This window comes from Cricetulus griseus, chromosome 2 (genome assembly GCF_003668045.3).
Source record: "Cricetulus griseus strain 17A/GY chromosome 2, alternate assembly CriGri-PICRH-1.0, whole genome shotgun sequence".
In the NCBI taxonomy this organism is placed as follows: Eukaryota; Metazoa; Chordata; class Mammalia; order Rodentia; family Cricetidae; genus Cricetulus; species Cricetulus griseus.
In genome coordinates this window covers 323,322,364-323,338,936 of record NC_048595.1, presented here as the reverse complement: position 1 = coordinate 323,338,936, position 16,573 = coordinate 323,322,364, and the positions used below count along the sequence as shown (strand labels likewise).

Here is a 16,573-nt window from a genome sequence, read left to right as displayed (position 1 = left end):
CCAGAACTTGATGATAAAGGCCTACTGCAGATAACACCTCTTCTTGAGTCATAAGACACGGTGAAATCAAACTGATGCCCTACCTGGAAGCTTTATCCCCATTGCTAGCTTCATAGTGCTAAGATGCTATCCAAAGTACCAAGAGAGAAACAGTCATTATTCTAACCCATTTGTGAACAATATGGGGTATAAGAAAGACTAGCCTGGTAAGATATGTTACAGTGTTGCAAATGTATTAGGAATCATCAAACATTTTCTGATTGGACTTAACACCAGCTTCATAATACAGAACTCATGTCTGGTATTAAAAAGGCCAAGATCCCTTGGCTAAGTAGGTCATATAGGACCTAGGGAAGGACCTACTACAATTATTTTGCTAAACAGACATAGCATTGAATCAACTCCTTATGTCTTATCATTATAGCTATAAATAAGTGCATTTTTCAACCCTCATTAGAGAAACTTCTGTCAACTCCCAGATTTGAGGACAAAGACCACCAACCTACATTATGGCCAAATTTATTAAAGCAACCAATTAGTTAAAGTATGATTTTTTAAAATTCATGTACTCAGGTTGTCTCTCCCTAAAAGTGAGGCTCAAGAGATCAGCATTGGACATGAGCAAGATAAGGGCTTTTATAGTTCCAGAGTAGGGGGTTTCCAAATTGGAGATTTGTCAGGCAAATTAGGTGGGGTTACAGAAGCAGGGCATAAACAAAACAAGTTGCTCTTAACATCCTCCTGAAACAAAGACATGATTGCCAAGTGGTCAAAACAGGGTGGGCATAACAAGGTGGTTATAACAACAGATAGTCATAATAACCTTTTGAAACACAGTCATGACTGCTAGTTCCTAGAACAGGCAGTACAGAACCATTTGTAGTGAAGGTTACAGGTGAGCATAGCCCAATCCTTGAGAAACAGATTTAATCATAAACAGGAATGACCCTAGTTTGTCTTTACTGTACCATGACTTTCAAGCCTAAGGTAGAGGCAGCTGGTTCATCTTTTGCAATAGATATCAACTAACACAGAGACCCACCATTGGTCACTAAGCAAAGAATAAGAGACTACAAAATGTTTAATTCTAAATGAGACATCCATGTCAAATACCCTCCTTTCCAAGGCTAAGGGATCACCGTGGAAGATGAGATAAGACATTGTAAAAGCCAGAGGTGGTAGATGACTTCAGAGAAACTGTTTCCCAGAAAGAAGAGGGCAGTTTTACATATGAACTTACAGCAGTTGTGTAGCATGAACAAGATCTGAGTATGATCAGCATAGACAAAATAAATAAATAAATAAAATAAAACACCTCTTTGTGGAGACAAGGGAGTCCCGAAGTCCCACCTCTAGCTCAAGAGCTATTGACACTTGATGGCTTCTGGGAAAGGAAGGGTAAGTTTCTTCAAAGGTATAGCCCCCAGGAGGCTACCCACAATCTGGAAGAAGGTCCTCTATCCATACACATACTGACAGCAGTAGGTGGACTCGGTGGGTTTAAAAAGTAAAAACACACACACACACACATACACACACACACACACACACACACACACACACACGAAATTGTGAGAGGGAATAGTAGTGGGGGGATGGGGAGGCTAAGATGAGGTAACGGAGGAACAGTTTATGCACATATGAAATTCTGAATATAATTGTTAGGACAAGGTATTGGGAAGATGCCACCCTCTTAGCCCCTAGATGTTGTTCCCAACCTGGATGTTCCCCATGCCATCTGGGTGACGGTTTTCTCACAGGTTTCTTTACATAAAGAAGTGGTCATTGATGGTGAACTTCCTTCACCCATCTCCCTTCTCTGGAAGCTGGGAGTAGAGTTGTAAGTCCTGGGCTACTTGAGGATTAGTCTTTCTTGCACCAAGGCATCCCCACCACCCCTTTCACCAGACATCACAATGGTATTAGGAGCACTGTGTCAGGACCAGAGACAACAGCCAAACATGCTTCGTTATGTTATCCCACACCACCTCAATGTGTTTATCTGACCATTAAAAGAAAAATGTACAGAGGCAATGAATTTTAGGGTGAGGGATGTACATGGGAAGACTTGAAGAGAGTAAGGGAAGGGTGAAATTATGTTATATTTTAATTTCAAAAAAATAAAGAAAAAGGTCTAGAGGTATTTCAAAGACCCACTTATGCTGTTGCCTCCCTGGCCATTTCTAGTTCCCCTTTCTGAGTACTCTCCACATTCACCTAAGATAGTCACCAAGAACCTCTGATTTGTTCTTCAAGGGTTGTTCAGCACATAACTAATTCCCCTGGGGAGCAAGTTTACTTAGCCCTTCTCTCCTGGGAGCAAGTGTTCAGGGCATCAGAGTTGAGGGCCTTTCCACTCCCTTTTCCTTCTAGGGGGATTTTACAAAGTCAATGGTCAGGGGGAAACCGTTTGGCTTGAGGACCTAACCCTACCTCTTTTTAGAGATAATCTTTTCTTTCCATTGGTCCTAAGGCTGACCTCCCATAAGGAAAAGGGGTCAGTTTGTGGTTGGGGAAAGTTTTTTGTTTGTTTTGCTTTGTTTTGTTGGCTCTTACTTCTTCAAATCTCTGCTGGCAAACACTTGCAGGTTTAGCCACTTGAAGTGGGGTGAGGATGAGTACCAACTTGAGTGAACGCCCCTATGCCTTCAACTCATTGCTCCTCCCAGGAGCAAATACCAAACTAAAGCAACTCAGGGAAACAACGCTATCCTTGGACACTATCAAGAGAGCTTCCTTTTGAAACAAAATACCTGGCTCCCTCCTATGGCCCCTAAAAAGTATCCTCTCAGATGACAAAGGCCTTAAGCCCCAATCGGCTTATTTAAAATCCATGTTTAGGTCTCAGCATGTGGCAATGTTCTCCACTCTGATGACACTTTTCGTTTCTAATAATAGAGCTGATGAAGTAATATTGCAATTGATGTTCCCGGGAATTTGATTGGATAAGTGCATAAACTGTAGAAGGGAAGGAGATTGTATGGACGGATCACATTAGTATTCCTGTCCTATCAATGTGCGGGGCCACGACCAACGTCAGCCGGACCGACTCTGTGCGTCTGCCAGTCCCGCCACGGATTCATCTGGGATCCTCACACCAGCCAGCAGAGACAGGGATCAAGGCGGCCGATTAGCGCCAGTTGCCTGCTGCGGAACAGCTCACCCCTTCCAGGCCTGACGACCAAGGAGGGAGGGGAGAGGCGAACCGCGCACCGCTGCAGGAAGACACTGAAGCAAGAGCGACACCCCCTCCCGCCCCCCACCTTGCAGCGCAGGCTTTTGAACGCAGCTTCCCCCATCTGAATGGAAACTCGGAACCGCCCGGCGGCGCGTTCCTCCTCGCTCAGCCTGTCAATCCATGCCGAGAGGAAGGCGGTGCAAGCCCGCACCAGCAGCGTCCAGCTCCCGGGACAGGGCCGGCAATGCTGCTGAGCAGAACTTGATTGCGCCTCTTCCTCGCTGCTAGTGGAAGCGATGCTGCACCGCACAGGCAGCGCTTCCCCGGCTCTCCTTCAAGCTGAAGGTTACCCACCCGCGCAGCCAGCCGCAACCTTGTGAGCCGCGCGCCTTAGGTCCGGGCTCCGGCTGCTCCGGCTGCTCTGTTCAGGGGCAACCACCGGGTCGCCCGCGCCGGGGCGCACTGCACCAGCGGCTTCGGCTTGGTGGATGTGTATGCATGAGTTCTGCACCGAATGGGCGCAAAAAGCGCCCCAGCCGGTCTACCCGCTCCTCGATCTTCCAGATCAGCAAGCCTCCGCTGCAGAGCGGGGATTGGGAGCGCAGGGGCAGCGGCTCCGAAAGCGCCCACAAAACCCAACGAGCCCTGGACGACTGCAAGATGGTGGGTGAAAACTGCGCCTTTTTTCCCCCTTTTTTCGCCCAGGGGGGTTGTGGGAGTCGTGTATCTTAATCGTTTGCCTGAGTCCCAGCCACTCCCCACCCTCAGCCTCTCCATGCCGATCACGTGCATGATGTACTATTTTTAAATCTGTACTCCCCCAGATGCGGGGTGACACCCAACTCGAAATGGCCCTGCCAAGACAAGAGTCATGGGTCTGGATCCTGGGAGTCAGAGGCTAAAGGTGATGTCTCTACCCGTGGAAGAATGGTAGACGCTAAATGGGTGAGCAGGCTGGCTCGCCAGGGAAAGAGGGTGGGGGTGAGGCTTTGTGGTGACACAGGAACAAACAAACCCAAACAGAGCGCAAGAGCGCTGCAGAGGGACGAAAGGTCCCAGCGCAGAGGACAGGACATGGCCAGTCTTTCTGTCAGGGTCCAAACCAGAAGCGTTCAGTGGCCTGGCAATAGGTGAAAGGTTTGCCTGCTGTGTCCTACTTACATTTTTTCCTGTGCCACTTCAAATCCAAATCCTAGCCATAGCAGAGAGAGCATCTATTTCAGAGACCACAGCATCGTTCTCTAGTGGCCTTGGAGTGGCTTGATAGCTTTCCAAAGATGTTCTTGCTCTTCAGCAACCTACTCTGAAAAGTGGGGGCGATTGGGACTGCAAATGGGAGCGTCCATGGCTAGCTTGCTGAGGGAAAACAAACATTGCCTTTGGATAAAGAGACTTGCCACCCTTGTGCATTCAGCTTTTAACAGGTTCCTTAGTTGTAGATTGGGGTGCCAGGCCAGCCAGCAGTCAGTGAAATCTCTGTTTATGTCCATGAAAATAGTTAAGTTTCTGATAAGTGAATGTTTAGTAAAAGAAATTGGCTTGTTTTCCAGCTTGTCCAAGAGTTCAACACACAAGTGGCCCTGTATCGAGAGTTGGTCATTTCTATTGGGGACGTCTCCGTCAGTTGCCCCTCACTACGGGCGGAAATGCACAAGACAAGAACCAAAGGCTGTGAAATGGCCCGTCAGGCACACCAAAAGCTGGCTGCCATCTCAGGGTAGGAGACTCTGAACTTTTATCTGGTGATTTGAGTACATGATGCATGGATGCTGGCAGAATTCTGTAATGTTTGAAGCCACAAAATGATCTCTCCAAAGCAAATCTGATTTTAACCAGTCATCCTGAGATGAGTGAGCCCTTAATGCGAAAGCTGTGTTACTGTGATGATAGACAGATAGGCAGGCAGACAGACAGGCAGACATAAATGCATGCCCATGTGTGGGTTTGGTCACTGACTTTTAAAAAAGTTAACTCCCAGTTAATTAACTGGAACTGGGAGTTTACAATTTTGGTGAGGGGAATGGGTGAACATTAAAGTTACATTATCATGTTTGAAGATGAGTTTATAATCTGCTGCTGGACAAAATGCTTTAAAGAGAAAAATCTTTGCTAAATCTCAGATTGAGTAAACTATTTATACCATGTGACATTTATACCCTATGGTGCTGCTTAAAGTGGGTAAAGTAAAATCTTGGGTAAAAATTACATCCATTCCTTTACTAGTCATGAAAGGGAAGTTTTGACACAAGTAAAGATATTTTGTTGTTGCTGTGTTGCTGTCATTTGTTTTGTTTTTTCACACTGGGGATACTGACAAATTTGAGTTAACGTCAGCTACATTTATCCACCACTCCCTTTTTATTTATTTTCATCACATTTATGGGTTCTCAAATCCATAGAAAATGCTAATAGAGTAAATGAAAACTCTTTTTCTGGGATTCCATCTACTACAGCTGGACTTCAGTATCAGGGAAAGAACCAGCCGTTTGCCAACAGTTGCTGTTATCAAACTAGGTACACCTAGAGATATTGTGGGAATCCTTGCATATACACTGTAAGTGCTTGATTCAGTCCTGATCTAGCTTTTATCCGGCTTTTATTTTGTGAGTGTGGCTTTATCAAAATACAAGTGTAGACGCATCTACACACTCCATGATGCTGCAGACTAATCACTTAGGAAATGTAATTAATATCCTTCTTTTGAATCGTCAATACCAGTAGCATAAATAGCATTACTGACATATAAAGTGAGAAAATCATGTTACTTTTTAAAAATACTTCATTTATGTTTGACAATAGGAATTTTATGTCATGAAAAAGATAAGTTTCCTCATTTACGTCAAGTGAGGGATACACAAAATACCATGCAAACCTCTTTTATTTAGAAGTAATATGGAGAAGCGTTATCCTTTTCTATTATGCTATATTTAACAGACAGTAAACCTGGGAAGTAATGGGGAAGTAAGTGTTTCAGTATATAGCTATAACAAACACCAAGAAAAACAACGTGGAGAGTGAAGCAGAGTGATGACTAATTGAAAAGTGGAGAGACACTGACTGGGAAGGAGAGCCGATATGGATGGGAACTTGATGCTCGCAGTGGAAAGACAGCATCGCCATAAATTCAAGATGAAGTCATATCTAGAACCCCTTTTAGTCGAAACTCAAAATGAGAACATATTCCAGTCAGAGAGGGGGGATGGAGAAATGAGTAGGATTGAGAAACGAGTTGATTTTGCTGTACTTGTGAACTGAGCTCTCCGAATCACTTAGGTAAGAGTCTGCACACACTAGGTGAATGTTGAGAGTTGAGGATGGGAAGTGGGCTGAGTTTGGCAACCCTTCACTGCTGTTTATCTGTTAATGTGGGGTTGTGGCTAATGGAGGCAGTTTTATAAGAATTGGTGGGGAACAAGGGTGTTCTTAGATCTCTACTAACTTAAAATTCCACAGTGGTCTAGCATAGAACTCGATCCATTCCCCCTTTAAAAAAATAATTAAATGCAATTTAACATTATTTATAAGAAGTGACAGTTGATATAATTGAAGGAAATCCCCTTAGTTCCTTACCATCTGGGCTCCCTTTGGTGAATTCTGTTTCTGATATTGTTTTACTATGTGACTCTCATTCCAAGCTTGATGTGAAGGCTGCCAGGGAGGCTGTAAGGTTCACTGCACAGTTTGAAGCAAGGGTGGAGGTAAGAAGTACACAAATGGCTGGGCAAAGCAGAAAGACTGGGTTTATTGAGTGACTATTTACTGAGTTTATTGAGTGTCTGAGAAAAGGATTGCTATCCCTGGTCTGCAACTATATCTCAGAGATACTGGGGAGGTCTTCGAAGACTCAGCTCAAAAATGCCAAAGATTTGATTGAACCCCACACTTCCTTCCCTCTGAAATCTTACTCTTTTTCTATACGTAATGCAAAGGGGTATTATATAAAAGGATTTTTTATTATTGCTAAAATATGGGTAAATTTTAAAAAGAATAAGCTAACTAAAAGAAGTTATAAAATATCACACATTGTATGACTCTATTTATATTAAATGTCTTTTCCTCAGAAAAATCAAATCCATAGAGACAGAAAGCAAATTAGTGATTACCTGAAACTGGTGGGAATAAACAATATCTCTTTTCAGTATAATAGAAATGTTCTAGAATTTGACAATGATGGCATTTCTAGAACTTTGTGTGCTTACTAAAGCTCATTGAACTTCCCATTAAAAATAAGTTAATTTGAGGTACACAAATGATTCCTCAATAAGTTTTCTTCAAAGATGCTGTCACCATCAATATGATTAACACTGGATTATTTGTTGACATCATTCTTTTTTACTCATATAGCATAGATAAATCAATACACATTGTAGGAAACAAAGAAAAACAAAGTTTGCTCTTTGTATTGGTCAAAATGCCTGTGCAATGACTATACCATTACGGTAATGTGGTAATGTTTTGCTCTTTGTAGGAATACAGAGGTAGTTAAGACAGTACTTCCGAGAATAACTGAGCTCATTTATTTCTTATGACACAGACCACCTCTTCCTAGTCCATGAGTCCAATTTGGAAAGATGGAGGAAAGAGGCACAACTAAAAGCAGATCGGGGGAAAAAGAAAGTGAAGCCAATTGGAAGGCAAAAAGACAAGTAATTTAGAATGATGCCACAAATTCATTATGACTCTCATCTCTGACTAACTGAAGCCTTCTGGGAATGATAGTGTTCTCAATGACAAAGTCTGGGTAGGAACGTCATCTTTACCAATATGATCACACATTATCTCATACTGTGTTTGGGTTAGAGCCTGGTCCAGCATGTCCTTTACTTTCAAAGTATAAGTTTCTTCAGAATAGACCTAGATAGGTGACTGTGAAGTCCCCTCTGACAGGAACATCAAGCTCTTATGTCTTTTCAACCCAAATCCTTTTCTAAATGGAACACCTGGAGTGGTGGGGGTGGGATGCTTAAAGATCAATACTGAAAATGGTCAACAAACTTCTTTCAACATAAAATATGGAGAACTGATTTATTAAGCAGGTCAAATAGAATTGCTATGCACTGTTTGGTGTGTGTGTGTGTGTGTGTGTGTGTGTGTGTGTGTGTGTGTGTGTGTGTTTGTGTGCATATGGTGTATATGTGCATATGTGCATATACGAGGAAGGTAACAATCTAGACCCTGCCTCATCGGAATTCCTTTCCAAACTGACTTCTGAGACACCTTCAAAGAATTCTCGGGGCTCTTTTCCTTTATATTTAGGATTCTGAGTTTAGCTAGATTAAAGGGAAATTGGATGCAACTTACCACAGTGCATATGGAGATTTGGGAGTGGTGCAGATTGGGGTGTTTACTATCTTCTAAGACTTTTTTTGAAATTCATGCTCTGAGCTCCACTCGGGTCTTTATCAATTTGTTGTCATGCTTGATACCAGGCAGTTGAGAGAGCTGTGTGGTCTGAGTACACAGAGCAAGAATCCTGTGTCCAGCCTATATGGTGGCATGTCCCTATTGGAGGCTGCTCTGAACCCATCAACCACACCCCTTTCTTGAAGGACAAAAGGGGGACACCCAGAGAGTCAACATTCTTCAGAAAGCTCCAGAGTTGTTCTGTGACTAGTGTGCTTGAGGTGGGGATCATTTCCCCAGCACTGCTTCTGTGGTGTCTGTGTTGGACTGAGACCTCCTGACACTTATGCCTTATCTTAATGGCTTCTGGAGAGTCAAAATGAAGCAGGCCAGATCATACAAACAGGTGTAAATGGGATACTGTGAGAGGCAAGATTAGAAAGAGCATTGACTCTAAAGTAGATTAGATCTGGATAAAATCCTGTCTTCATTCATTGCTTACTAAGGACACATGTGTAAGTCAATAAGCAGATTGCTTCACAGTGTGGCCAGTGGCCATCTGGTTCAGGGGCTAAGAACACACACGTTGGGGCCAGACTGTCAGCACTGCTGTTTACAAATGGCGTAACCTTGGGCAGAAAGGTTTTCACTCTTTGCCTCAGGTTCTGAAGACAAATAAGGCCAATAAGTAATAGGACCAAATCTCATGGCACTGTGAAGAAACTGGCTATCATATAGTGAGTGCTATTAATACATTCAGGTCAGTGTTTTCGTAACTACTAAAACACTGAAAACTCAGATTGTCAAGGAACACTTATTTAAATTTTAATATTAATCCATAAATACTTTTCAAATAAATGCTTTAGCTGGAATAAAGTTTGTTTGCCTTTCTTTCTTACGTTATCTTCTGAAGTATTTTCTATACTGAAAATGCCCCAAGAGAGCCATCTAATGTCCTACTCTTGAACACTTTACAAATGATATGGAGATGTAAAGGTTTGAAAGTCAGTTTAGAATTATTTCCTTTATATAAATCAGCCTAGATCATTCATAAGTCATAGAACCCTTACAAAGTCTTTAAGGTTCTTTATGGGCTTAGTGACGATGGACACTTCCGATAAATTCACTGTGCACCTAAATGACAGGTCAAATTGAATGGCTTCTTGGCCTCCTGCCTTCATTTGTCCCGCATTCCACATTAGCTGATGTAGAATCACGGGGGTGTCTGTTTATGGAACTGAACTATGAAAATCATAAGCACCACACGGACAGTTCAGTGATGAAAACCTAAAGAAAATTTGGGGGAATCTGGACACATACTCTATTCACCAAAAAGCATCCTAATTTCCTGATGGCTGTCTGCTGCAGTGTGCTGAATATCACAAAGAGCCATAACTGCAGGATTTGGGAGTCTGTCCTCCAGCAATGTTTTCCCAACTAGCCAGGCCAGTGTTTTTCTTTTCTCTCCCCCCAGTGTGTTTCAGTTTTGTTCATTTTCTATTCTGTTTTTTTTTTTAATTCTATATTTTCCAGTCCCACTTTGAGCTGATTCTGTTCTATTCCTTTGTTCTGTGTGTTCAGAAGTTGAGATATGTGAGGGAGAGAGGTGAGAACAGCAGTTTATCCATAGTGTCCCTTTTAACACCCCGGCTGAGACAGCAGCAGTTATATGGGGTGGGAGATTAATGAGGAGCTGGGTGGCCATGGATGTTGTTCCCACAGCTTTCTTTGAGTCTCATGATGGAGGATGTACTAGGGGGGCAGTGGCAGCCTCAGCTGTCAGCAAAGAGACCTGTGGTTGGCAGGCATGCCAGGACATCCACTCTGACCTCCTTCTTTCCTATATATGTGTTTTCCTTAAAGGGAATTTAAATCTCACTAGCCCAATTGTGAAAGATAGGTTACTGATATCTATTCAGTAAGATGATGATGGAATCACAATTCTGGATCCAATGGCAAGAGCTGAAATCTAAAAATGCCATAGATTAGGTGGCTCAAACAGCAGAAACATGTTGACTCAGAGCTGTGGAGGCAAGAAGACCAAGCCAAACAGTTAGGCAAAGTTGGCCATGAGGAAGATTCTACCCCACATCTCCTTTAGCTTCAGGTGGTTTGCTAGCAGTCTTGGGTATTCTTTGGCTTGTCTCTGCCTTCACCTTCACTTGGCCTCTCCCTGTGAGTATGTCTGTATCTAAATTTCCCCATTTTGCAAGGACACTCATCATACTGATTAGGAGTCCATCCTAATTAGGAGTCAAGTATAATCTTACTCCTAGTTAATAGTTAAACTTATAAGTTTAACTATTTATACCTGAAGGGTACTGTTTCCACAGACAGGTCACATTCTGAAGTATTCATGGTTAGGAATTCAATGTGTAAATTTGAGGGTGACATAATTCAACACACCACAAGCATTCTTGATCCTGCTTTGTCTAAAGGGGAGGAAGGCAGTGAAGATAGAGTTTGGTCCAGAACTTACTACATACCTTCCACTTTCACAAAATGGAAACCCAAGACCAAAATGTCTAATATTTGCACAACTGTAGCTCCTCTTAAGGGTGAAGTTTGTGATGATAGAATGAAATGGCTATGTTCTAAGTCTCCAATATGCCACTTTTCTTGTCTGATTTAACTGTTGGTATATGATGGTAAACCAAAAACACAACCACAAGAGAATAAGAGACTACCCAGTGGTCCCTTATGGGAGGCATTACTCACTTTCCCTCCTAGGTTTGCCTGGGAGGATTAGCAAACAGTGGTCTCTTAATGGTGCTAATATTGTTACTTAACGGTTATAAGGATCATCTCCCGAAAGTGACAAGGAACGACACACCAGTTTGAAAATAGTGCTTGCTTACTTGGTTTGTTTGTTAATAGGGTTACTCTGCACATCTCAGGCCACCCTCAAACTTTCTACCTTCCTGCCTCAGCTTTCCAAGTTCTGGGAATATCACCCCGCACCACTACGACCTGCTTGTAAGAGACGATTATTAGCAACTAAACTCAGTGTGATATGGACTCATGGGAAGTGATCATCTATTGCCTGTGAAGTTTCCCCCTTTCTACCTTTTGAACAGATCAAACTGTGTTCACCTTGTTAGGGTTTTCTTAATAAATGTTCCCATTTGAGAGAAAATTGAATCTAAAATAAGCTTTAACAGATCTGCCATCACTTCATTATTTAAACAACAAAGTGCTGGAGAACAAGGTTATGTTTCTGTTGTGTCTTCATCGTGAGTAGCAAGTTCAGCGGTACTGTGTCTTGTATTTTTATTAAGTTTAGAGGCATTTTAAAATCGATCCTTGAATTTTTATCTTGACTTTAGAAAATACAGAGAGATTACAGCAAATCAGTGGTCGGTTTGTAAGGTAGTATTTAATTTAGGTCATTACACAAGACTGGGCTTGTAGCTTCATTTGGGATAGTAAATAATCACTAGTCACTGAGATGACCTTTTAGAATTATTCTTTAAACCTTTAGTCCTCAAGAGTATGGCTGTGGGGGCTGAAGAGATGACTCAGAGGTTAAGAGCACTGACTGCTCTTCCAGTGGTCCTGAGTTCAACTCCTAGCAATCACATGGTGGCTCACAACCATCCTTTATGAGATCTGGTGCCCTCTTCTGGTGTGCAGATATATATGGAAGCACAATGTTGTATACATAATAAATAAATAAAAATCTTAAAAAAAAAAGTCCAAAATAAAAAAAAAAGGGGGGTATGACTGTGTTGCATGCTGGGGAGATACCAGGAGGTGGCATGGCCGGAGTGGCAACTCTATTTCTCTACTTTGGAAGATAAGATTGTGTGTGTGTGCACATGTCATGATGAGAAGTTGACATTGGATGTCTACCTCCACTGCTGTCCACCTTATTTTTAGAAAAATAGGGTTTCTTACTGAACTTAAAGCTGGATGATTTGGCAAAACTGTGTGGTGAAGCAAGCCCTAGGATCCCCATCCAAGCATTGTGATTACAATGTTGTATCACCTTGTGCAGCTTTTTATTATGAGTTCTGGGGTTTGAACTTGGGTCCTCATTTTTACTGACTTACCCATCTCCACACACACTCTGTATGTATGTATGTAGTATGTATATATGTATGTGTATAACCTCACGAAAATTTAGTTGTTTATATACAGTTATATACAAATTTAAACACACACACACACACACAGAGTTGGGGGACAGAGAGAGCAAACTTATTTACGAGATCAAATCTTGTTAGATAAAACATCTAAGCCTTTAAATTGAAGTGTTTTACAAAAAAAAAATGTTTCTGACCAATGGAAGACCATAGATACAATCAGATCAACAAAGAGTCCACATTCTCAGCCACAGACACATATTAAGCTAAGAAGGAACACTAAAGTCATAGATTAGAAGGAGCCACAACCTAGTGTGTTCCTTTGTTCATTACGGCTGTCTTGACATTACCCTTACTGATAGCCTCCTCTAGTGTTTTATCATTAGCAGTGTGTGTTGAGCCTCCTTTTCTCAACATCTCTGTAAACATCCTGAACTCAGGTATGTATCTATACCCAGGACACCTCCTGCTCTCTGCCTGCCACCTGGGCTTCCCGCCTCCAGTCCCTCACTTCTTGCCTTCAGTTTAGTCACTAGCTCCAGACTAATCCTCCCTAAACGCTCTTCTGATCTTGTTACCTCTGTGCTTTTAAGACTTCCAAAGATTCTCCGTTGCCTAAAGCAGTGTTTTTCAGATGTGATCCCTGGGCCATCCGTGTGGAAATCACCTGCCTTCAGCTCTGAAAATCTAAAATTCTGGGCATGAGGCCCAGAAGCCCAGACTGTTAACAAGCATCACCATATTCCCCCGGAGACTCTGGAACATACTACATAGATACCTGCTGGCCTAACACAGTGAGTCTCAGCCTGAGTGTCCCAGGGGAATCACAGATGCAGCTTTAAACATTTGTAGTTCCTGACTTTCATGCCTAGAATTGATGATTTAGTAGGCCTGGGATGCAGCCTAGGCATTTTTTTTTTTTTAATTTTCCTACAAGAGCATCAGAAGGGATTTTTTTCCTTCTTGACTACATTAAAAAATAAAATAAAATAAAAAACAAAAAAACCTTTAAAGACACCGGAAGTTCATTTCCTCTCAGAAAACCTTAGAATGAGAAATTCAGAATCGGGTATGGAGGCTCACAAAACCATGTTTCTGCCCTTATTCCTAGTCCATGGCATTCATCCTCAACCTCATTTTATGATTCAAGACTGTGATAGGAGTCTTTCTGGACCCCAGGAAGAAAAGAAGTGGGTCAGGGGCCTCGAAGGAGTTACAAATAGAGCTTAGTCTGGGACTATATCTAGTGGTCACTTAGCCCCTGCACACTCTCTGGATGGACAACATATTCTTTCCTCATTATTCTTTTCTTAAATAAAATGTATTATTACTTAGAAAAAAAAGGACAGATGGAGGTTTGAAAATAACTAATAATGTCTGAGATTTACATAGCTTATTTCTTAGCCTAGTCTTCTACTATTTCTAAACACTTTTTATTCTTTAAGTCCATTAGCAGGAGAAACATATCCCATCACTGCTCACACCCACTCTCTGCATGAAGAAGCATGTTCAGCCAAAAGGGAAAGTAGTCACTTTTCTGAATATCAAGACTGTAGCTCTAGCCTCACTCTGGCCTGCTGAACTACTTACATTGAAAATCAGACCAGAAAGATGAGCTCCCCTCATGCTCCGCCCCCCCCCCAAAAAATTAAGAATATTTTCCTGCCTTTTAGTAACAAAAAATATGAAGTTCAGAAACTACTTTGGAGGGCAGGAAGTTAGACAAAGTGTCTTTGAAATGATCAGAGGATGATTCTCACAAGACAGAATGTGAAATGGGAGTTAAGGCCAGGAAGGAGCATTGAGAGTGGTACTTGAGAGGTTAATTCTGAAAACTTTACCTGACACGGAGTGGGCCTCAAAAACAAAAACAAACAAACACAAAAATATTTCAAATATCCTTTAGTAAGTGGAGAATTACTAAACAGGTAAACTATGGTGAACTGTTATGAATGAAAGGAGTTACATGACACAAAAAAACAGGTGAGCTAAGGCCAACATTGTAATGAGTATGTTAAAAGAGAGTGAACTTAAAGTGCAATATCTTTCATAAACAACATTGTAGATTAAGTCATAACCACATTTACCCAAGAATTCCCTAAATTCTAATCTGATGTGTATGGTTGTATCTTCAACGGGAAATCATTCCTGTCCAACCCAGAAGTCCGAAGCCCCAGGAGCCACACATTCTTCAGCCACCATGGAAAACAAACAGATAAGGTCCTAGCAGCCCCACTGTGTGACAAAAGTGAACAAGAAATGCAAATTAGAAAGAGCATTTCAGATAGTGATAAATGCAGTGACGAAATCAAAAAGATCATAACATTAAAAATAACAGATGGAGGGCGCTGAGCTACTTTCAAACAGTGTGAACAAAGAGGCTCTTCAGATTTGATATTCTGCCTTGATATCTGACTTTCAGAAGGAACCAGTCTTGAGATAATCTGAGCAAAAAGCATTTCAAGGCAAAGGGAAAAGCAAACATAATTGTCTTAAGAATGAATTAGCCTTGGCATGTCTAAAGAAAAAAAGACTGTATTATCAGTTCAGAATTATCTTCAGCTGTTAAGTAACAGATTACACAGTGACCTAATCCTTCAGGCCTTTTCCTCCCAATGTTGTTGTAACTCCAAAAAATGTATCTGTGTCCTGGGAAAGTAGGCAGAAAATGAAGATGTTAGTTAATTACATGTGTCCCTGTGTAAAAGACTTTCGCAGAAGACTCATACAGCAACTTACATGAATACCTCAGTAGCCAAGATCATAACATAGGGCTTCCATGATTCCAAGTTTCATGCATATATCTCTCTTTGTACCCATTGTCCAGGAAGAATAAATACCTCTGGTTTATCAGCCAAAGGGTTTCTCCACTGAAGTCAAAGGCAGGATTTCTCACTCTGTGTGTGTGTGTGTGTGTGTGTGTGTGTGTGTGTGTGTGTGTGTGTGTGTGTGTGTGCATGTCTGTGATACGTGTGTGTGCATGTGTGAGTGCAGATGTGTAGTGTATGTTTTTTGGTGCAAATGCGAAGCTCAAAGAATAACCTCATGGGCCATCACCTTCCTTCTTGTATGAGACAGAGTTGCACACACCAGCTGGCTGACCCATGAACTTCTGGGCATTCTCCCAGCTCTGTCTCCCATCTTTCCAGAACAACATTGGGATTACAGGCATGATCTATCATGTTAGACATTACATGGGCTCTGGAACCCTAATTCAGATCTTCACACTTGTGTGAGGAGCACTGTAGCCATCTCTACAGCCCTAGGGGAAGATGTTTAGCAAGACTGGTGGAAAGGAGCTTGAGAGTAAAATGTGAAAAGTCTTCAGCGTTCCCTTCTTCTGTCACATTTCCTCCATTACAGGCCAGATGGAGTGCTAGGCTCCAGAAGTATAAAGATGAAAGAAGCACAGTTCCATCTTTGAGGATGGATGTCTAGCATTTGTATTAGAATTGACAAATCATTACAAAATGGTGGGACTGATGCTTAAGTAGGAATGTCCATGGGGTCACAGTCAAGTCAGTGTGGATCAGCAAAGGAAATCACCATCTGAGAGACATACAGAAATGTCCTTTCTCTTTTCTTTGTGTGGCCTTGGGCATTATACCATGGAAAACCACTTGAACTCAAAGGACTATCCGGTCTTGAACTCAAAGGAAACAGAATAGGACTTTATTTTTATTTACTTAACTTTTTGAGATGGCAATCTCAATATTTTTGCTTAGGCTGGCCTGGAGCTCCTGGGCTTAAAGGAATCCTCAACCTACCAAGCAGCAGAGGCTACAGCCATAACACCTGGTCAATAGTAGTAATTTGAATATGTTAAGAGTTGGAAAGGTGTTGTCCCTCAGGTGTTCTACTACATGCCCTAAACCTTTTCCACATATTGTTTTCTAATTTAATGAGTTCAGGTGAAATAATATTTGCTTACTGTGGTAGTTGGAAAGAAAATGGCCCCCAAAGGGAG

General features: G+C 41.9%; 1 protein-coding gene across 1 annotated transcript in view; it reads left to right on the top strand.

Annotated features, from left to right (window-relative positions):
- Window positions 1–3,676: 3,676 nt before the first annotated feature.
- The window catches only part of Rgs7bp (regulator of G protein signaling 7 binding protein), a 99,497-nt gene continuing 86,600 nt past the window's right edge, over window positions 3,677–16,573 (top strand). The window contains exons 1-2 of the mRNA XM_027401527.2: window positions 3,677–3,841; window positions 4,729–4,895. Coding sequence (XP_027257328.1) covers window positions 3,677–3,841; window positions 4,729–4,895 — 332 coding nt within the window. The remainder of the gene's footprint in view (window positions 3,842–4,728; window positions 4,896–16,573) is intronic.